Source organism: Loxodonta africana, chromosome 16, assembly GCF_030014295.1.
Source record: "Loxodonta africana isolate mLoxAfr1 chromosome 16, mLoxAfr1.hap2, whole genome shotgun sequence".
Taxonomy (NCBI): Eukaryota; Metazoa; Chordata; class Mammalia; order Proboscidea; family Elephantidae; genus Loxodonta; species Loxodonta africana.
This window is the reverse complement of record NC_087357.1, coordinates 48,748,165-48,772,082: the sequence shown is the minus strand read 5'-3', so window position 1 is coordinate 48,772,082 and position 23,918 is coordinate 48,748,165. Positions and strand designations below refer to the sequence as shown.

Sequence of the window (23,918 nt, the reverse complement as noted above, 5' to 3'; positions counted from 1 at the left end):
TGGCCTAGTTATTTAACCTCTCCATTATCAGTTTTCTTATCTATTAACATGAAAATAATATAACACCTACCTTTTAAGATTGTTGTAAGAATTAAAAATTTAATACATATAAAGTGATTAAACGCTACCTGGCATTTAAGTACTTAATAAAAATTATTAGTAGTAATAAGCACCTCATGAAAGAAACGTAGACTATTTCTTTTAAAAGTTTAAAATAACCAGCCATCAAAGAATACTAAACAGACACTTGGCTTTTTATTTAAGTAAAATGCAATCCATCTGCTTCTACAATAAAATCTCACAGAACACATGCAAAATATATACATCTATGTAAATCAATTTCTTTAGTGTATATAAATTACACATTCAATATTAATATATTAGACCAGAATCCCAAAGAATAAAAAAAAAATTCTAAATCACTAAATCAGAATCTTTTTTATTTTGAATGGAGATAAATTGAAGTTTATGATAAAAAGGGGGAAAGAGTATAAGAATATTAACAAATGTCAAATCATAATTGAGGCCAATGTTTACTTATTTAAGAAAATAAATTGTTTGCAAGCATTCTGTAAGAGTAATTTATGTATTTGAAAACACAATTGCAATGTAAATCCAGCTTAAGCAAACTAATCTACTTACACTACTGTGTAAGAAGCTAATTTCAAACCACTCTTATCAAAACCTGAAACAAACTTGTACTAGCCAGCAATTGTATCTGAAAGTAACACAATTCATTTTGCTTAAAAATATATAATGTGCACTTAACACTACTCCCAGATGATTGCTCCCCAGTCATCCTAATTAGCGAAATCTTACCATATGACCATTCTCCTTTGTTAAAACAAAGAGAAACTTGGGCATTTAGGTATGCAAATAATACTTGGGAAACCGCTGAGGCTAAAAATGTAAATGACTTAAGGAACACGCTAAACGAGCTTTTACAAAGAACATTTCATTTACCTGAAAAGAGACAGGAAAAAATTGGACTGATTTTCCATGTGAACTCCCTGGGTGTTTTGCTGTATGTTTTGATAGTAAGCAAGTTTGTGAAAGATCTTTTCTAGCTTATTCTTCCATTGTTACCATGGTATTGTCTTTATAAATATTAATGTTTGTAGATGAAACAGAATTTGTCTATATCAACATTTCCATCTGAATTTTCAGAAGATTAAATGTGTTGATAAAAAACTAATTAAACAATGAAACATTTCCTCAATTAAAACTAATAAAAAATTTAAATGACAGGGTATTTTTATTTGAAATTATTTTGACATAACGACATTAGCACAAGATCAACCAAAGTTGCAATCAGCTGGTTAGTATAATAGCTTTAGGATTTTGGTATCATTTTATAAGATTGAGGTTATTTTACTTGGTTTAACTTAAGGCAATCTACAGTGTCATTGACAAATCTGTGACTTTGAATATTGACATACTATTTAGAACCTTCTTTTAAAAATATAATTAAGACACTTGCTATTTAGTCAATCTAGCAGAAAGAGAAAACAAATAAAATTCATTCAAATTAGCAGTGACAGGGAAAAAATTGTATAATAATCTTTACCTAGGGAAGCAATGTAGCCCTATAGTTAAGAGGTTGAGCTCTGAATCCAGATGGCCTGGGTTCAAATCCTGACTCTAATATAAACGAGTTGGGAGAGCTGGGCAAATTACTTAACCTCATTGGCCTCAGACTCCTCGTCTATAAAATGAGGATAATAAATATTAGCCCCTACCTTACAGAACTGTTTTCGGGATTAAATGAATTTTATATATGGGAAGTGTTCAGAAAAGCATGATCAATAAATATTAACTACTAAGTACAAGCGTCTTCTAATATAGCTAATTAACCTGCAGTTATCAAAAGTCCTAGAAAACAGGTACAACATGGATAAACAGAATTTATCTTTTTAGAAAAATATTACAAGGTTGTTTGGAAATCCATTTTGTAAGAAATATTTAAAATGAAGGAAAACAGAACCCACAGGTTTTCTAAATTGTGGTTTCTCAAATTGAATAACATAATGAGCATTTGGAAATAGCTCAAGTAAAAGTATATCTTCCTTTATTCATTAGCTACGTTATTAAAAAGATGCTTGCCAATAAAACCTCTACAAAAGCCATTGATATAATCTCAGAAGTGCTTTAAATTTAAATTAATTTTAAATTATTAGTAGTTCTTAATGCTTGGCCTCTATACCTTATGCCCAATGCTTGGCCTCTATATATTTCTTCCATTTTCTCATCCTTACTGCTCACTACCCACATATACTCCTGCCCTATAATTTCATCTCCTTTCCCTGCAATTCTCTGCCAAGTATATATTGTTTATGTTTTTGTTTATTGTGAATATTTATATCCTTTGGGCCTGGAGAATAACTTTATAAGGTTGATATAAATGGTGAAAACCATAAAAGAAAAAATTGATAGAAACTAACGCTTAAATGAATGCCTATGTATGTCAAAAAAGAACTATAGAGAAATATTAAACTGTGAACAACACATATAAGAACATTTCTTATATACTGCCAAGCACTTAGCAGAAATAATATTATTTTATAATGCTTTATAGTTTACACTACACATTCATACAAACTATCTCATTTTAACTTCAACACAAAACTGTAAGGATGGCAGAAAGCAGGGTTTTTCAACCTCAGCACTAAGGACATTTTAAGCCAGATAATTCTTCGTTGTGGACAAATGCTTGACTGAAGAGCAACCCTGGCCTTTACTCACTGGATGTCAGTAACACTCCCCTCTCCCCAACTGTGACAACCAAAAATGTGTCCAAAATCAAAACCAAATCCATTGCCATCGAGTCAATTTTGACTCATAGCGGCCCTATAGGACAGAGTAGAACCGCCCCATAAGGTTTCCAAGGAGCACCTGGTGTTTTCAAACAGTTGACCTTTTGGTTAGCAGTGAAACTCTTAATCACTATGCCACCCTGTCAAATGTCCCCTGGGGGACAAAATAATCACCAGTTGAGAACCACTGGCAGAAAGAAGTAGTATCTTATTTTGTGCAAACTGTAGGTAAAACTCAGAGAAGTCAAGTGACTTGCCTAAAACATCCCTTACTTTAATGACATAAAATTGACAGTTATAAGACTTTGCTATGAATACCCTTGAGCAAACCACTAATCACCACTTAAACCAAATGTGATCTTGGTATGCCAACTATCTTGTATTGCAGACATCTCTGAACTTCCTTTCTTTCAGGTTCCTTTCTTCCCACAAAAAGAAAACATGTTATTATAATGCCAGGCTAGAAATAAACATTCTGAAACTTACCTAGGCCTAAAACATATTTACCCAAGGCATGCCTCAGTTTTTTCAAAGCACTTTCTATCTTAGTCTCTGCAAGATCTATGAAATAAGCTATCAGTCTTATTAATCAGGCAGCTAATATGTCATTCAATGCCTATGACCTGCCGGCATCATACACATAACGAACTGAAAACATTTTCCTTTTACAGAAGCAACACAGCAGGAATGCTAGTCATACACTGAAAGTTAAGTTTAGAACTGAAGACACTGTGATTATCTGACCAAAAGTACTTCTAATGGTCTTGAACTTCCCTTGGAGTTTTTTGAGCTTGCTCAATGATCTGATAGTGTACGCCTATATACCATTTAATTAAGAGCATTTTTTCTTGCACGTTCTTGTCCTTTCCCCACGTGTGAAAAAATGATGGATTCTTATTTTAATATTCTAAACACAAACACTGCATACAATTAGTCTACCACACTATCTAAGCAGTGTTTCACCTTTCAAACTGATTCTCAACAAAAGAAGGAACAACGGAATTGTCCCACGTAATACACTGCCATCTGTGTGCAGGCTAATAAGATGAAATCAGAATATTTGAATGTCAGAGGATCAGGGTTACGAACCATACCTTCCATGACATACACCAGTGACCCCACATCTCCTTCTTTGATGATGCAACTGTCTTTGCCATACTCCACTGGGTACATACAATCCACAATCTCCTGGATCTGGGACAGTTCCAAGTTCTTCATAAAGTCATTGTCAAGGATGGCTTCCTTTATGAGATCCTTCGACCTACAGCAAGAAAGGGAAGATTTACTGGCAGGTCTGACAAGTTTTTCGATAGTCTGTGAGGCTTATCAGAACTGTACAATGCTCTGGCATTCTACACATGCATTTTCTTGCTGGGAATCCCATAATTTCCTGAAAGACCTAAGAACGAAGTCATTCCATGGTGGCAGAAAAAGAAATTGGGACATTTTTCTTTAAGTAAAGTATCATTTAATGGATCTATAAGCAACAAACTTAAAATCATACAACTTCATCTTTTTAGAATTTTTTTTAACCACAAAGGTTGTAGGAAAGCCAGTAGACAAACATTTAAAATTGAAATGTAATATTTAGTTAAAGAACAAATTTGAAGAAAATACAGCCAAATTTTATAGAATAGACACTTTTACTATGTTTATATCTTATAGAAGAACATCAGGCATTTATTGTACTATGTACAATTACAGTAAAACACAATTCTTTACTTCTTTCTTATGTGACTCTTCCACTAGAATTTATGCTTCATGAGGACAGGAATCATTTTTAATTTGTTCTCTACTGTACGCCCAGTGTTTATCATCACAATGCCAAACACGGGTGCTCAAGTAATATTTTTCACAAAAATAATTATAAGAATTTGATTCCTAATTTGCTATTTGAAACAACTGGTAGAAATGTGATAGTTTTTTATCCACATCTCATGTTTCTTTAGAGAATACTTATTATATCTCAAGTAGCTTGAAGTGAGGTATCCAGACAGATAAAACTCTAAAAAACTATATGTTTTAAATGCAACATGATTTAGATGTGGGATTCAAATACAAGTTGTCAATGGGGAATATATTTACAAATACTGTCACTGGGATTTGGAAACCCTAGTGGCATAGTGGTTAAGTGCTACGGCTGCTAACCAAAAGGTCGGCAGTTTGAATCCACCAGGTGCTCACTGGAAACTCTGCGCGGCAGTTCTACGCTGTCCTCTAGGGTCACTATGTGTCGGAATCGGCTCAATGGCAGTGGGTTTGGTTTTGGTTTGGTCATTGGGATTTAGCGTTTAACAGGAAAGTTTTCCAAAAACCAAAAAAAAAAAAAAAAAAAAAACCTGCTGCCTTCAAATCAATTCTGACTCATAACGACCCAAAGGACAGAGCAGAACTGCCCCATAGGGTTTCCAAGGAGCAGCTGGTGGAATCAAACTGCCAACCTTTTGGTTAGCAGCCAAGCTTCTAATCACTGTACAACCTGGGATCCAGTTTTTCAAAAGATACACTTAAAAGAAGGTGTTAATTTGATTCGGTGGGATAAGAAGTTTCAGGTGACTTCCTAAAAGTATAAAATCAAAGGGGAAAAAATACCAAAATACATATTGTCAGGACGAGCAGAGTGGTGAACAGATGTAGAGGTGAAACTGGATAAGACTTAAGCAAATATCTTAGCAACATAGGATGGAAATAATACATACACTCAAACCAAACCAAACCCAGTGCCATCGAGTCGATTACAACTCATCGGAAACCCTGGTGGTGTAGTGGTTAAGTGCTATGGCTGCTAACCAAAGGTCAGCAGTTTGAATCTGCCAGGCGCTCCTTGGAAACTCTGTCGGGCAGTTCTACCCTGTCCTATAGGGTCGCTATGAGAATAATACATATAAACAGTCTTAACAGAAAAAAATTTTTGACTATAAACTGGCCTTTGTCCACAGATGCTTACCAAGTGATTTTCAGAGAAATGGCCTACAGTATTACGTGCTGACCCAATCCCCATCCACATTTCTGGACTTTTCATCTAGACCTCAATCTAACTGAAGTAGCCATCATATGTAATGTTTTAATTATTTGCTTTTATAAATGAAACCAAAAAAATAAATAAATAAAAATCTGTTGCTGTCTAGTCAATTCCAACTTATAGCAACCCTATAAGACAGAATAGAACTGCCCCACAGGGTTTCCAAGGAGCAGCTGCTGGATTTGAACTGCTGACCTTTTGGTTAGCAGCCAAGCTCTTAACCACTGCACCATGAGGGCTTCATAAGTAATAAATAAATATACATAAAAATAAAAACAACTGAAAATTCATGAATATGAAAAATACTCCTACAATGGATTGTTATACAGCAGTAAAATTATGCTTTTGAAGAGCAATAATGGCATGGAGGAAATTCTTATATTACTGCTAAGTGAAAAAACAGAATACAGAATTGTTTTTACAATAAGAAAGTATGTCTGTGATGAAATGGAAAGAAAATAGGCTTTGAAGTTAGATATACCTTCAATCCCAATCCTAGGGTCCCAATCCTAGCCCTGTCACCTATAAAATCTTGAGCAGGTTGTCTTAAGTTTTCTGAATTTCAATTTTATCAATTGTAAAGTGATGTTATAAAAATACCAACTTAACAGGTTATATGTGATGGCTAGAGACAATATGTTACTTTCAGTAAATGGTAGATGGTATAAGTGGGGGTAGTATCAGCTGGAGTAGCAGTACTGGGAGGGGTAGTAAATGGGGATACAATGATGATTTAAAACATTATCAGAAGTAAATAAACAAAATTTTGGTATTGGTTGCCTTGGGGTGACAGAATTACACTTTCTTTCTAACTTTCCTGTAGTTGCAAAATTTTCTGGAATAAGCATGCTTTTTTATAGTGAAAAAATTTTCACTTTAAAAGTAGATTATTAAATGTAACAGTGCTGTGAGGAAAAATAAAATGCAAATGTAATTAATTGCTCAGTAAATCAACGACTAGATACTTATTACTGGCTTACTATTATTGGTATATTCAATATTACTCTTTTAATAGCTTCTCTTCCATATGGCTTGTTTAAAATATTAATAGCAAGATTTTTTAATGAATAAAGAGATGGTAATTCAGAAGCAGTGGTTAAGAACTTTAGAATTGACTCTATTCAAAAACTATTTTTGTGAGACTAACTAGAGCTTGACAGGACTCTTTAACTGTTTTTGTTTACTGTTTTTGTATACGTGTATGTAGTTTTTTTTTTTTTTTTTTGTGTAGGGGGACAGAGGGTAATTACTGCTTTCCAAAATTTTAATTCTCCTGAGGCAAGGAATTGTTTCTCTTGAGTCTTCAACTGATGATGATAAAATTGTCCCCATCCATGATTTCATAAGATTGCCTTTCTTAGTAATCTTTAAAAAAAAAAATTTACTACCCCTGAAATGAAGAATATCAATAGCACCTTCATACTGACTCCTGAGGTCTGTTGTTCTAAGATTATTTCTCCAAATACCAAGGCTTATTTGATCTTCAGGAAATTAATTTTAGTCAAATTGCATTAAATTCTTTTTATTAAATATTATTATTATTATTTTAGGTCAGAGAATGAGGCCATACAATGGATTCATAATTTCTAACATAATAAAGGATGGATGTTGTCAACCTCAGAATCTCGACTTGTTTAGCCACAGATGATATCTTGTCTTCAGGACATACTTGTAGTGCTATTATAGATCTAAGTCCTAGAAATGCATCAAGATTGGAAATAAAGTCCTCTTCCAAGAAAATTATTAGCTCAGTCCAAAGATGAATGAAGAGGACCACTTTCTCTCTCACTCATGAACAGCACTGTTAACCTGTTTTGTAAGATGAAACAATGAAGTCTAACATAATCCCTCAAAATTACCCAAATTTTCTAAGTGCTTATCAAAGAGTGCCTGAGGAGGCTACACAGTGTTCTTGTTTCTCAAATTCATTTTAGTTGGAGGACAGTTAATACCTGGTCTGCAGAACCAAACTACAGCCTTTTGTATACATCCTTGTATCACTTTAAAACAAACTGATCAGTATAGGGCCTATGTCATAACATTTATCTCTGTCATACAGGTATTGTCCAGTAACATGTTTGTCTCTGAAACATCTTCAACAATCTGTGCCTCTGCCCTCACAACCCTCATAGCAACATGGAAATCATGCATCATCTGTGTATTACAATGAAAAGATGTTCTTGTCAGTGAGTAATACTTAAAACCTTGCTTCATCATGTAATTTTCCATTAAGTCCTTTCCCATTGAGGGCTATGAACCTTAGGTCAACTCTCATTAGCCTCCACTTGCTCCAACATTATATAATCAGTCAAGGCCTCCAAACGGTACTTCCTCATATCTTTTTTTCCCAGCAAAATGGTCTAAAACACTCACTGTATCCTTTCATCATACTTAATTCAATCTGTATGCTGAGCAAATAATAAGAGAAGCTAGACTATATAAAGAAGAACATGGTACCAGAATTGGAAAAAGACTCATTAAAAACCTGCAATATACAGATGGCACAACCATGCTTGCTGAAAGTGAAGAGGATGTGAAGTACTTACTGATGAAGATCGAAGACTACAGCCTTCAGTAGGGATGATACCTCAACATAAAGAAAATAAAAATCCTTTCAAGTGGACCAATAAGCTACATCATGATAAGCAGAGAAAATACTGAACTTGTCAAGGATTTCATTTTACTTGGATCTACAATCAACACCTATGGAAGCAGCAGTCAAGAAATCAAACGACTTACTGCTTAGGGCAAATCTGGTGCAAAAGACCTCTTTAAACGTGCTAAAAACCAAGATATCACTTAGAGGACTACGGTGTGCCTGACCCAAGCCGTTATTTTCAATCACCTCCTATACATGGCAAAAGCCGGACAATGAAAAAGAAAAATTGATGCCCTTGAATTTTGGTGTTGGCAAAGAATACTGAATATACCATGGACAGCCAGAAGAATGAACAAATCTGTCTTGGAAGTACAGCCAGAATGCTCCTTAGAAACGAGGATGTCGAGACTTTGTTTCACGTACTTTGGACACATTATCAGGAAGGACTAGTCCCTGGAGAAGAACATCATGCTTGGTAAAGCAGAGGGTCAGCAAAAAAGAGGAAGACTCTCAACCAGATGGGCTGGCACAGTGGCTACAACAATGGGCTCAAACACAACCAACAATTGTAAAGATGGTGCAGGACTGGGCAATGTTTCATTCGGTTGTACACAGGGTCATTATGAGTCTGAACTAACTCGACAGCACCTAACAACAACAATTAATACTAACAAATAATACTAATTTTTTTTTATTAATTTAAGACCCTCATTAGTTTTCTCAACCCCAGAAAAGTATATTTTACATTGTGGTTCCCATAGTAGACTAACACAATCTAAATAACAGTAGTGTTATTTCAAGAATGAGGGAGGCTGGTTCAAATTGGTGTTCAGGAAGGCCTCTCTGAGCTGAGGGCTGCATGACAATAGGATTCAATCACGCAAAGGTCATGGAAAAAGCATTCTAGGTAGAGGAAAGAGTAAGCATAAAGGTCTAGAGATTGAAATGAGTTTGACTTGTTTGAGGATCAGAAAGAAGGCCTGTGTGGCTGGAGCAAGAAGGAAAGGGATAGAGCAAGATCACAGAGACAGACAGGAGCCAGGTCTTAGACACAGGCAGACAGAGACCTTAAAGTCTGCTCTAAGGAGGTTTATTTTATTCTAAAGGCCATAGGAATCCAGTGAAGGAACATAAGAAGAGGTATGATTTACTGATAATACACCAGGCATAAAGAACAAATAATATAAAACTAACTCTAAGATATACTGAATTAATGGAGGTTTTCTAACATGGATATTAAAGTGCACCTATTATAGAGTCACTATGAGTCGGAATCAACTCGACAGCAATGGGTATTATTGCCATGTTATTAAGGAATTCTTATAAATGAAACTCTTCGGAACCAGTATCTTATAAATTTTTCATTTATTTGGACTTCAAATTACTCATTCTAAGGCAACACCTACATTTAAAGAGAATTAGGCCTTATCTCCAATTTCAAGAGCTATCAGCAGAGGCCTAAAAGTCTACCCAATCTCCACTCACACCTTCATTTTAGTTTAGTTTCCCTCTTAATCACATACGAGGCAAAAGTAAATACGCCAAAAACAGCCTTGCCCAGAAGTGTGAAATTTAACACATCTGATCCCTTGGTCTAACAAAGACTTCCAGGTACTAAAAAAAAGAAATCAAAGCTACTCAGATATTACAAAAAAAAGGACATCAGCTGAAACAAAAATGTAGTACAGAAACTTCTATAATCAAGTTTTTGACTAAAAAAAATAATAATTTTAAAACTTTCACTAAGTCACTTTAACTCTTAATGACATTGGAGCTCAAATGTCAGGAGAAGCAATGAGTGCTGTTTCAAGGTCGTCTTGGTATACAGTACAGTCTGCAAAACTGGGAACTCAGGAGTTCAAATTCTCATTGATAGTACACATCTCTTTCACTCAAACACGTTCCTTGCAGGGCCTCTTAACAGTTTCTAATCCCAGGAGTCACTGCAGCAGGATAACCCCATCTTTCTACCGTGAAATATATGATTAATCATCTATATGTAAGAAATGCTCTCGGAGTAGTGCTCCTGCTGCCACAACTGTTAGGATATTGCCCAAACAGTGGATTCCATTTCTTGCCAAACAGCTTTCCTGTACAGGTTATAAACTGTTATAAGCTGGCTGAGAGCTAAGAAATATCAATCGGCCCACATGTTTCAAAGATAAATTTTAATCTCACATAGCTTTTGGCCAATTTTCTTCAAGTTTCAGGCTGAACTTTCACAAATCAATGAACTCTGTTACAGCTATCCCCAATCTTATAGCAAAAACAATCACAAAGAAATCAAAACTATTTGCAGCATTCACAATTTATAATCACTATTTGACATAAAACATGGGAATCCCTGGGACAAAATATATAATAGCAATATAGTTCTTAGGTGACCAATTGTCTTAAAGTTGACAGGCACCCTTAACAATCACACCAACAATCTTAATTCTTTGTTTATTACATACATTGCAAAAATTTTCCAGGTGCCATTTATCTTCTTTTTGCCTGTAGTACTGAAACAGATGAGTATCTAAATGAACTTTAGACATCTTAACTCCAAAGGAAACCAATGATTAGGGCAAGGGGAAGATGGTTATCACACAAAATATTTGTTTGCCTAAATGTCACTCAGATCGTCATTTACGTGTTCTCCTCTTTACTAATATTCTCATCTTATTATCATTGACTAGGAACAATACTAAGTAGCTCTGTTACTGAAGTTCAAATACCTAAACTTGAATAAAGAGCGATGTTTCAGAGAAAAACTATTTTGCATATATTTACATGCACAATTGCAATTCAGTACTTCAAAGCAATTTTTTCTTTTTACCTTTCAAAACACGTAAACAATTGATACCTCCTAGAACTCACTTATTTCCAGAAAGGTCAACATGATCACATTGTGAACAGACATTAGGTTCCTTCCTTACCACCCTGGAAAACCCTGACTACAAGGCACAGTTTGGGCGCCATGACATTGTTGTCTAGTCCTTTGAAACCAGTAGCTTGCACCCAGCATCATGTGTTATGCACTGTTGTTTCAATTATTGCAATGGCTTGATTTTAAAGTTGATCATCAAATAAATCATTTTAGAGCACTTCTATTCTTCAGATGTTTCTTAGATTTAATCTCTGGGATAAATTACCCTACATTTTAAATTTATTTGCATTAAATGGTAGGAAAATAACATATTTCTCTACCAACCTCCTCTCCATCTTCCCCCCAAATGTATATACTTCCTCTTGGCTGAAAATGGTGACTCGGATAATTCATTATTTCCACTTTGGTGATGCTTCCAGAAAATTACAGCCAAACTTAGCCATGTTAATGACCTATGTGTCTCACAGGCAGATCATCTGCTCTGATGAACTTTGTTAAGTTTCTTCTCCAAATAGCCTATTTTGCATTAGTGGACTTTAATACATTAGACACTGACTCTGCCTGAAGAGAGATGGTGTACATATTGGGAAATTTTTAAGATAACTAAAATTAAAAAAAAAAAATGTTTCCAGTTGTAAAAGCTCTGTGGTTTCCAGGCATCTTGACCAAAAATTAACAGAAAAAAAACAACTTGAGTCATCATCATAGAAGTAGTACTAAAAAAAAAAAAAATTGTTGCCATTGAGTCAATTCCGACTCACAGCAACTCACTACTAATATCTATTATTATTAAGTGCTTCTCATTTAAGTCTCACAGTGATGCCTTAACTTTGCCAAGGTGGAATTGAGGCTCAGGGCAGTTATATAACCAGTCCAATGTTGCCCAGCTAGTGACAGGTAGAGCCAAGATTTAAAGACAAATTCCTTTGACTTCTAAGCCCATACTCTCCTACACTGTTTAACTTCTAAGCCGACAATACTAAATTGTATTGACAATTTGAATAATTTATCCCAGTTATAAAACTCAAAAGCAAATGTTCTTCTCACCTATCTCCAATTCTGTAACAGTAAGAATGTTATATTTGGATAATATGACCTTTTATCCACAGAGAACAATTCATGCTTTCAAAGTAATTCCACATCTAACATTTCCTTTTATTCTTTCTTGCCATAAACCTGTGCAGCTGGTAGAACAGATGTTACTATTATCCCTATTTGACAGATAAGAAAACAAAGGCACAAAGAGGTTAGATGCCTGCCAAGTTCAGATCAGAGAGTGAAGCAGAAGTCAGGGCTACTGACTACCAGCCTGAAATAAAAACACTTTTCACAACTTCCTTTATTACACAAACACAGATATTCATTCATTCTCGTTCATTCTCATTTTCTCTCTCGCCCTGTTTCCCCCGTCACTCTCGCTCTCGCTATCACTATCACATTTCCATCTCTACCTCTCTCATATCTTCAGCCATTTAATACCGAATTAACTTGGATAAAGACTCAACAAACCCACTGTGGCAGTACCAGCAGGGAACAGTGGTCATTTGGCGATAATTCTATGGTTTAAAAAATTTCTGTGATGGTTCATTCAGAGAAGTTTCCCTTCTGATCTAATTCATTCTCAACATTACAGAAGTTTGAGTATGTTTTATAGCATTTACAGAGAGATGACCTATAACACAGCTCACCTTTTAAAGTTCAACAGTGGAATTCAAGTTATTCTGATTCCAGTGTGTTCGCATTTGTCCTCTCTGTCTTGAGTGCATGCTCTTTCTCTCTCTCTCTCTCCCTCCTTCCCTTTCCACACACCCTGCCTCGGATGGGCTCAATATTCAAATATGGAAGGGAGGTCAAATGTACAAAAATTTACTATCAATTTGGGCAAATACCTGCATTTGAAAACCAAATAAAAAGGAAATTTCCATTATGCTTATAGGATTAAAAAAATGTTTTGAAATATAACATGTAAACCATTTTGTAATTAATATAATTAATAACCTGCAATATGTGTGTGTGTGTGTATATACATAGGGAGTCCTGGTGACGTAGTGGCTAAGCACTCAGCTGCTACCTGAAAGGTTGGCAGTTCAAATCCACCAGCTACTCACCAGGGGAAAGATATGACAGTCTGTTTCCACAAAGATTATAGCCTTCAAAACCCGAAGGGGCAGTTCTACTCTGTCCTATAGAATCAAGTTGGAATTGGCTCAATGGCAATGGATTTGGTGTTTTTTTGTTTTTTTTAAGTATAGGTATGTCAAGAGAAATCTGCTTGTAAGATAGTAAACATTAAATGTTTTCCATGTAACTATTTTTGCAAAAGAAATCTAACATAGAATTTGTAAACTTATCAAAAACTGTTAGCATAATGATTTATTCATTTATAATCTAATGAGTTAGCTACTTCAAAATCTTTATTGAAGAAGACAGAGTAGGAAGAAAGGCAGGAAGAGAAAGAGGGAGACAAATAAATGTGAGTTTATAACTGGAATCCACTATCCATATATTATTTTCTGCCATGCTGTCTTTTAAAGGTCTGTCCCTTTCAGTGTCAAATAGTTCGTATATTTTCAACACAACAATTCTAGGTTAAAATTCAGCCGCTGCAGGTAAATACAGACAACAGTGAGTGATTCATTGGTTTATAACACAACCCTAATTATCCACCAAGTGATTTAGAGTGATCTGGTGTTGCTGCTGACACAAGTGCCGTATTTACGGAAATAAGCCAGACCTACGAATCTGATCATCTACTCCTAAAAATGTATCCTTTGTGAAAATAAGGTCACAACCATCAGTGACAGAGGAACAAAAAGAAGCAGAGAAGCCATAAAGAAGTTTAGGCAGGCCATGAAGTCAAGGAAGTGAGTATAGTAAATAAACGCAGATGGCACGGAGTTCGTAAAACAAAGTATACTTGAATTGGAAAACATCACACTTGCAAGTTCATGATCTAACACTGTCCAAAGGACCCAGCCAGTCAAGTGGAAAACTGCAGGGCTTTGCTAGGCTGAGGTTCTGGTAGAAAAGGCCAGGCCAGAGAAGGGAGGAGAGTCGTTCCTTGTGGTTGTGAGGCACTGAGAAAAAGTGAGGTTTAGAGCTAAACGAACAGCTTAAAATCCGGATCCCTTTGGCTTAACCGTGGGAGTTCAGGAAGAGAAATAAAAACTGAGCCCAACGCATCGATTCTTCAACCTGAGGCAGCTAGATGTAATAAAGAGATCCAGAGGGCAGACAGGAGGCACTGGTTCCCAGGACTGCAAGAGATTTTTTTATGGAGTGGCTGGGTTATGGCCTACCCTACAGGTAGAAATGGTGCTATTAAAGGTGCAAAGACTACTGGACAAACACTTGGCACATAACCCTGGCAAAATTTCTACTTTTTTTTTTTTCATTTTCTGTAATGAATAAGGAGAGCGGAGGTAATCCATGATGATAATCTAACTTTCCCAGTGGATAGATTCTAAGTTCATGGAAGAAAGATGTCTAGAAGAAAGGCTTTTGTGTGTTTTTGAATCTGACATGTTATTTCATCTTATCCTCCCGATGAGAATATACAGAAGCAACGTAGTCATGCCAGTTAGAAAAACAGCTGATGCAACTCCTATGCCACAGCCTTTCTTCAATACCATGCTGCTCCAGGTGTCTCTGTTAGCCTTTCCATAGTAGTCTGTTCAGTCTGACCATTATATTATTTGTTAATTCACTCACTTATTTATTCATCAAACATTTCTTGAGTGTCTTATATATGACACTGTGCTAAATATTAGGTACACAGAGATAACTGGAATAGCCAAAGTTCCCATCTTCTTACAGCTAAAATTATAGAAAAGACAACAAAAATAGGGAAAATTCTTTGGAAGGTTACAAAGAAGGCGCTGCATTACAAGCAAAGGCTATTTGGATATGAAGTAAAGGCCTGTCTAAAAAAGTAACATTTAGGCTGCGATTTAAGGATAAGAGGAGCCATAGCAGAGGTGACCTTGGGGAAAAGCACTCAAAGCAGAAGGAACCAAATAGTTTCATGCTCAAGGTTGGAGAAGGACGCTCATGAGCTAGAACCTTTTGATCAAGAGAAAGAACGGCTGGAGATGAATTTGGAGACATAAGCAGGGGCTGGTTTAGGCATGGCCTTGCAGCTATGGAAAGGCGTTGGATTCTCAGTGAAATGAAAAACCTTTAAAAGGGTTTTAACAAGAGTAACGAGAAAAAATGGTCTTATTTACGTTTTAAAAAGATCACTAGGATTTCAGTGAACAAGTTGAGCAAGTTCAAGTGGAAGGAGAGGGGAAAGGATACTCAAAAAAGATGCTATTGCACTCAAGTAAACCACAATGATAACCTAAATTAAGATTGTTGTTATACATAGGGTTTTCATTGCTAACCTTCAGAAGTAGATCACCAGCCTTTCTTCCTAGTCTGCCTTAGTCTAGAAGCTCTGCTGAATCCTGTCCCCCATGGGTGGCCCTATTTGTATTTGAAATATCAGCGGCAAAGCTTCCAGCATCATGGCAACATGCAAGCCACCACAGTACGACAAGCTGACAGAATGTTCCTTGTAAGCAAGGATGGTGAGACTCTGACTAACTTACTTTGGACATATCATCAGGAAAGACCAATCACTAAAAAGGGACATCATGTTTGGTAAAGTAAAAGGCCAACAAAAACAAAAGAAACCCTCAATAAGAGGGGCTGACACAATAGCCCCCAAAATGGACTCAAACATACCAATGATCATGAAGATGGTACAGGACCTGACAATATTTTATTCTGTTATACGCAGGGTCACTATGAGTCAGAGCTGTCTTATTGGCAACTAGCAACAACAATAGATTAGAATGGTAACAGTAGAGAGAGAGGAAGTATGAATAAACTGAAAGCATATTTTGCAAATAAAAGCTATAGGACTTACTGGTAGATTGAATATGGGCATGAGGGAAAGGGAATAGTCCTGCTTGATCAATGTTGATGCTGTTTACTGAAATGGCTTAAACATGGAAAAGTCACAGTCCTGGGAACCAACTAAGGTGAGGCAGAGGAAGAAGAACCCACAAAGTATACTGAGAATACCAAAGGGGCAGGAAGGAAGTATTCTGAGGAGGAAGAAACGGTTAACTCTTCCTTTCAACTGCTGCCATGGGCATATTTTTCAATGTGGTTAGTTTTAAATCACTGGACTTTCTAGCACTGACATAATTGGTCTTCATTACAAGGGAGTAGAGTGATTTAGTCCAGCAACAATAAGCACTGCTTACCACTGTGCTTTTTTTTTTTTAATCACTTAATTACTTTTACTATGGGTTTATTTATCAGATTATTTATCAGATTACTTTAAGCATAAGGGTATCAAGCAACTGAAGCTTGCTTGGAAACAATTATTTTTTAAAAAGTCAATAAGACTTACTGTCACCCTCCACATTAAAAAACAAAAACAGAAAAACGACACACAGACACATGCATACCACACAAACTAAACTGTTACACACTAAAGCCTGCCAAGTTTATTTCAGTGCAGTTGCATGATGAGTAGGTCACAATACCTGCTCACAGAGTCCTGAATGTCCACACAGCCTGGGCTCCTCCTCAGTTATCAGAGCAGAATGGCAATCAACTTGAACTAAATCAAAATTAGACTGTCATCTTTTGTAGTAAGAAGATTCTTTAGTGTTTAGGAAATGTACTTTAGCAACATGACAGGGTAATCCATACAAGAAAATTCTTTAACATACTTGATTCTCATATCAAGTTACTGCAGATTAAAAAATATTAAGTAGGAGGCAGGCAACAGAGAACATTAAAGTGACTCAATATTAATCATTTGTTGACTCATCCAACATCATTACCCTCCCCACCATTTATTTCCTAAGCTTAGAATTCTATTGTAAATGACACCATTTAGAGAAATGACTGCACCATGGGGATCATTAAGATTTCTGCACCAAATATAGTATTTCGGAGTTCTAAACATCAGTAAAGCAAAGCTTTTGCTGATAGTTAATAAATGCATACCTGGGTTCACTTTTGACTCTTGGTTACTATCATACTCATTTTCTAATTCTTATGTTCGTAGATAATGTGAGCCATTAAAAACCAGCTTCTTAGCTACCTTAAATTCTTCTGAATACACAGAGAAGGGTACATATGTGAGTATAAAATAAATACATTTAACAATCTTCTTTTTGGAAAAAGACGACATACTAAAAAAAAAAAGTACTAAACTACCTACTTATTCATTCTCAGCTCATGCTCACTTGCAATTCTACCTAAATATCATGGGAGCAGGTGCTCTGTTGATAACTCAAACTAAACGTGGTATATGGTTTTCTTATCCTCTCCATGATACGCTCAATGATAAGCTTCCATAGTGCATTATGGGAACCACCAAGATGTTCCTAGTGAGCATCCCAAAGGTAGCTTACGTGTCATCTTCACTCCTACCTCTAACAAATCCAGATGCTTTTCATTCCACATTTAATCATAACTCGATCAGTTATCTCTTAATTAAATTGTGTGACCTTTTGCTCCCATCTAATATCAAATGGTCTTCATTTTAGCTCACTATTCTCAGCATAAATCTACTATAAATCAAACCCTTGTCTCACAAGCTCCAACCCTGAATCCTCTTTAGGATTTGTGATGGCAATCCCCTATTCAGTGGCTGAACTCCAAATTTCTTGTCTTCTGTTTCTATACCTCCACCCTCTCTTTTTTCCAGAAAACTTATTAGCATGCTTTTCCTACAGAATGGCTAAAAGTTGGAATCGACTTGATGGCAACAGGTTTTTTATTTTCCTTATACGGGTATCAGTGAGGCTTCTATTATATCATATCTTTCTTCAAGTCACTGTGTAGAACCCTCTTACCACTCCTAAAATTATCAGAGTATTTTCATATTCGAATCACTCTCTATCCATACTGGGCATCAGAGTCATTTGGGGACATTTTAAAAATACAGATACCCAGGACACACCCCCGAAATTTTATTTCAATTGGCCTAGGATATAGCCTAGGTGTTGGTATGTGTACCGTCATATTTTTATAGAATGTGAAATATAGTTTGATGACATGTTCATGTGAAAAATAGTTTGAATTCAGGTAAACCTAAACTTTTCATGCATAGTGTATGAGTTCTTTCCCCAGAGTTAAGTTTGTGTTCTCTTTAAGGAAAATTTATCAATAAAATATTGTGTATTTAAGTGGTCTCAGTCCAAAATAATACTTTGGGAGATGTAAACAATGTAAACATCACACTTTATCTTGAAGTTGAGTTTGCAAATTTTAAACACTAAACTTTAAAAATAAAAGGAATATCACACATAGAGAAATTTTTCAGTCCTGACTTTGCATGAAGTCAGAGCAGAAAGGCAGAGCTGACCAGGGTATTTGTCCTCTGAAACAATCTTTCCTTTGCTTATATATATCAATCTGCTAGTTCTCTCTCGCTTTCTCTCTCTCTCTCTCTGCTATTCTTTCAGTTTCCTTACCAGCTCCTCCTTTTGTGAAGTTACTTAACATTTACAGCTCCTTGGGGCTCTACTGGCGCAGTGGCTAAGAGCTGGGCTACTAACCAAAAGGTGGAAGTTCAAGTCTACCAGCCACTCCTTGGAAACTCTATGGGGCAGTTCTACTCTGTCCCGTATGGTCTCTGTGAGTCAGATTTGACTCAATGGCAATGGGTTTGGTTTTGGGGGGGCTCTACTAAGCCTCTTATTCTCTTATAATCTAAGATACTCTTCTTAGATAATCTTGCTGAGATTATTATCTATATGTTAACAATTCCTAAATCTACCTCACATCAGACCTCTTTCTAGAGCTCTAGACTGAAAAGGCTCCTGCCTACACAGATACTTCAAACTCAGCATGGTCACAACAAATCTGTTTCCCCCTAGGACTCTTCAACTAATAGTATCATCACACACCCAGTTGCTCAAAACAGAAATCTACTGGTCATCTTTAACCTTACCACTCCCTATCCAATTACCAATACTCATTAATCACTTCTACCTCGGAAATATTTCTCCAATATATCCACTTCTCTTCATCTCCATGCCACTTCTAGTTCAGGTTACCATTGTCTATCAATTGGATATTGTGTTTTAACCTCCAAAATGGTCCCCTGTTAGTCCCCTCCAGTCCTTTCTATACTTTGCAGTGATCTTAAAAAAAAAAAAAGCTAGGAAATTCAAACAGGTCTATACCTTAATTAGTAGTATTGTACCAATGTAAATTTCCTGGTTTTGACAAGATATTGTAATTGGGGGAAACTGGGTAAACAGTACACAAATACCCTCCATACTACTTTTATGAATTCTTGTGAGTCTTAAAACCATTTTGAAATAAAAACTTATACAGAATTTACAACTCTGCTTACATTCTCTGCTGTCTGCCCTTTGACTTCTAAAAACCCTTAAATACCTTCCCAATACCCTTAAATAAGGCCAAAATCCTTACAAGGGCTTTTAAACCCATCCAAGTTCTGGTCTACCACATGTTCCATTTTCCTTCTTGGACATGAACTACAACTATACCAGTCTTCTTTTAATGTTGCAGAAAATACTCCTCTCTTTCTCTCACCTCAGAAACTTCAAATAAACTTCTCTCTGCCTAAAATATTTTTTCCCAGATCTTTGCTTGGCTCATTATCTGCCTATTTTTCCAGATCTCTGCTAAATACCCCCCTTAGGGAAAATTTTCCCAGCCATCCTCTAGCCATTCTTCCCCTCAAACTAAATGAATTCACTGTTTAGGCTCTCACTCCTCCTTTTTCAAACTTTATCACACTTTAAATTTCTTACTCAGTGTCTATTTCCCTCCATAGTCTGTAAACCCAGTATGATCAGGAAAGTAACATCTGGCAGGAAAATATTTGTTGAATGAGTGAATAAGTGAATGAATTTTAAAAACTGCTGCTATAATCCAAATTCTTTTATCCATTTCACCATTTCCTAAAGGAATCTCTGGAAAGCATGTAAACTGGTGTAATGAGTCGTATTTTACTTTTCTATAATTAGCAACACTTTTCAGAATAGGTCTTGAACTAAGATTTCTGGTTAATGGTTTACCAAGTATTATGAACTCTGGGGAATGTGGTGTGTCATTCCAGATGTTAAATAAGCTCGAATGTATTTCAGAGATATTATACACTATAATATCTAATAAATTAAAAAGATAAAAAATTATATATGTATATATAAAAATGAAAATAAATAAATACAGCTATTTCTAAAACAGATATAACCCATTGCTGTAGAGCTGATATACAAGACATATGTCTTAGAAATAGCTCTATAGGAAGTTAAACTGCATACAGATTCATATTTGATTCAGTATATGACAGAAGAGAAACTACAAAAGGATGACATTCATTATTATTTTCCCCATTATTATCCATCCATATGTGCTCAAATTTCCACACTCTTGGTGTAGTTTACAGCTACACAGAGTGCTTGGTATCCTTCTGAAGTATTTTGAAGTCTACTGCATGGATGTCACAATGAGTACTACATTATTCCAAGAATCAAAAGCTATCTCAGCTACAGGAAATCATCAGAGATAATCTGATTCAATCTCTGGTTTTAAAAATGAAAAAACTGTCCAGATCAGAGTTAACTGATGCTACAACCAGGATCTGAATACAGGTTACCTCCAGTCTAGGTGACAAATCTCTGTTCACCCGTGCACACTGATTTCAGTAATTTAAATAAGTGTATCAATTTGTAAATATTTCCATATGGCAAATTAAACCTTTGGCTCCTTTTTATTCAAGTCTTTAAAATTACAAATCATTGTTAAACCTTTAAATTTGGAAGCAAAGAGAATACAATTCTGATTTGAGATAATTGTAGTTGTAAGGATCAACTGAGTAACATTCAAATACTGAATTCATTATTCATATCTTTAAAACTTTTCACACTTTGATGTTCTTAAGTTTTGTTTTCTTATGAACTCATTTAAATTAGATCCTAAATGAAGTACAGAGATAAAAGTCATAATGCTTTATGTCAAAATCCAGGGATAAATTCATTAGAAAAAGAACTATAGTGCTGTCTTCATTGCTGCTGTTGCTTAAATTAATTCTCTAACAATATATTGTTTCTCTCACTGGTACCTGTACCATTTATCTTTTTAATGACAATCTTTCCTTTTTGCACAGAAGACATAACGATCCTCATCTACCATCATAGGCAGTTGATATTTTTTAGTCCCTGAATTAGTGTCCATCATAATGCACGAGTGAGATTTAATATCCTCCATTTGATATTAAAATCATATTTAAAAGCTTGTAGGGGATAATAAATAAAGAGCTAGGCATATCTTTTTCATATTAGTTGTGCTAAAGTTTTGGAAATCAAAGCTGTCCATACTCTTGTACATAATTCTGACAGAAATAACTTTTGGACTGATCCAGTACTACAAAAGGGAAAACAATACACACACATACACACACACACAAAATGACAACGTCTTTATTTAAGATCATCTTTTTCATATGTTTTCTTCTTTCTCCACCTCTGCAGATTTTCTACTGTTTGTGTCCATTCAGGCACCATTTCAAGAAAACCTATCCAAGCAGCAAATGTTTGCGTGGCAGCAGTATAGCAAAGAACAAAGCAGAGTGGCTGCATAAAAACCTGGGTTTGAGCCTCTTTTGTGCCACCTACTGTTTGGTCATGTTTGCATAACCTATCTAAACCCAGGGCCATCAAGTCAATTCCGACTCATAGCGACCCTAGAGGACAGAGTAGAACTGCCCCATAGAATTTCCAAGGAGCACCTGGTAGATTTGAACTGCCAATCCTTTGGTTAGCAGCCATAGCACTGAACCAGTACGCCATCAGAGTTTCCTAACCTATCTAAGCCTCAGTCTTTTCATCTGTGAAACGAGCACGAAACTAACATCCATCTCTGGGGTTGATGCAGAAATTGCGCTACAGTAAATGGATAATATTTTAGACAGCTGGAAGTGATAAGAACAAAAAGGTTGTTGGATTCCATCCAGTTCATTCCAACTCATAGCAACCTCGTGTGACAGAGTAGAACTGCCCCATAGAAATTTCTTGGCTATAGTCTTTAAGAAAGCAGATCGCCAAGTCTTTCTCCCGTGGAGCCACTGGGTAGGTTAGAGCCACCAACCTTTTGGTTAGGAGCCAAGTGCTTAACCTTTGTGCCACCAGGTCTCCTTATGTACAAAATTGATGGTAGGTACAATCATCAAAATGCAGGCGCAGTGAATGGAGGGTAGGGAGAGAAATCCATTAAAAAAACAAAGCCATTGCCACCCAGTCAATTCCAATTCATAGTGACCCTACAGGACAGAGTAGAACTGTTCCATAGGGTTTCCAAGGCTGGAATCTTTACAAAAGCAGACTGCCACATCTTTCTACCTGAGAGTAGCTTGTGGGTTTGAACTACCAACCTTGCGGTTAGCACCTGAGCGCTTAACCACTGAGCCGCCAGAGCTCCTTAGGAAGAGGAAAGGTATCCTATTTTGCAAGGGAGGCACAGCTGTATTGTAAACTGAGACTGCTAGGAGGCCCAGGTGCTGCAGTTGGCGTAGCTGGCTGAAGGAAGCAAACAAACCCATATGATGCTTAGTAGCAGAATACTGGTTTTGTCACCCACGTGTAGATCCCCTTTCAGATAACTGAGAAAATTTGCACTCTTGGTTCCATCATTTTGGGTTTCTCTTGGGAAAGGATTATCAACATGGGAGTCATAACTGAAGGGACTTCTAACTATCCATTCATCTACTCTCACATTTTATTGAAATGTTCATCTGGATAGGTTAAAATACAGACACTCAGGCTCCACTCCAAAGATTCAAATTCAGTAGATCTGGGCTGGTGCCCGGCAACCTACCTTTTCAATGGGCACTTTACAGTTATGCAGGTTGTTCACAGACCACACTTTGAGAAACACTTTCGTAGCTTGCCTTAAGTTCTGTAATAAACCCGACCAGCACAGAATTCTGTCTTTCACAGAACTCCTCCATATTCTCTAATTAAATGCCTTCAAAAAAACTGCATTTTAATAAGGAATTTTGAGCTTTCAGGGAGGGTTGACATAAGAGCCCTCTGAGGCGAACTTTTGCAATATGTAAGACATTAAGCGTTGCATTTTTCAATGTCTTTTACTACTTCTATTAAATAGATGTGTTTTAGTATAAATTGCTTCAACATTTTTATTAGAAAGTCGATGGGATATAAGTAATAAATAAAAAGAAAATGTCAAGTCATTCTGCCACTGACTCTCAAAACAAAAATCTCTCCCTCCGCCTTAGGGCAACAGCCTCAGGCAGACAGCACCCAGCTATCTCTCTAGCAGATCAGATTCAAACCCAAAAGAACCAACAATAAAAATTAGGAGAAAGACGGGATTTCTGCCCCTGAAACACCTATTTCTCGTATCACCCTATACAAGACAGCTTCTGTTCAATTTTTTTACTTCAAATGCATGCATGAAGAAGTATGCTGGAAATTTCTGTTTTTATTTCTTAGACCAAGGGGGAAAAACTGGTTCATTTAAAGCTAAGATAAAAAGCCATTTATTACCTATTTGATCATGTAATCATTTCTTGGGAAACCTTATTACAGGTAATTTTACTTAGCTTAA

The 23,918-nt window shown here is 36.1% G+C and overlaps 1 protein-coding gene across 2 annotated transcripts in view; it reads right to left on the bottom strand.

Annotated features, from left to right (window-relative positions):
* The window catches only part of PRKG1 (protein kinase cGMP-dependent 1), a 1,397,311-nt gene that overhangs the window by 1,206,208 nt on the left and 167,185 nt on the right, over positions 1-23,918 (bottom strand). For both annotated transcript variants that reach the window (XM_003409256.4, XM_003409255.4), the window contains exon 2: positions 3,908-4,074. In XM_003409256.4, the coding sequence (XP_003409304.1) occupies positions 3,908-4,074 (167 nt within the window). The remainder of the gene's footprint in view (positions 1-3,907; positions 4,075-23,918) is intronic.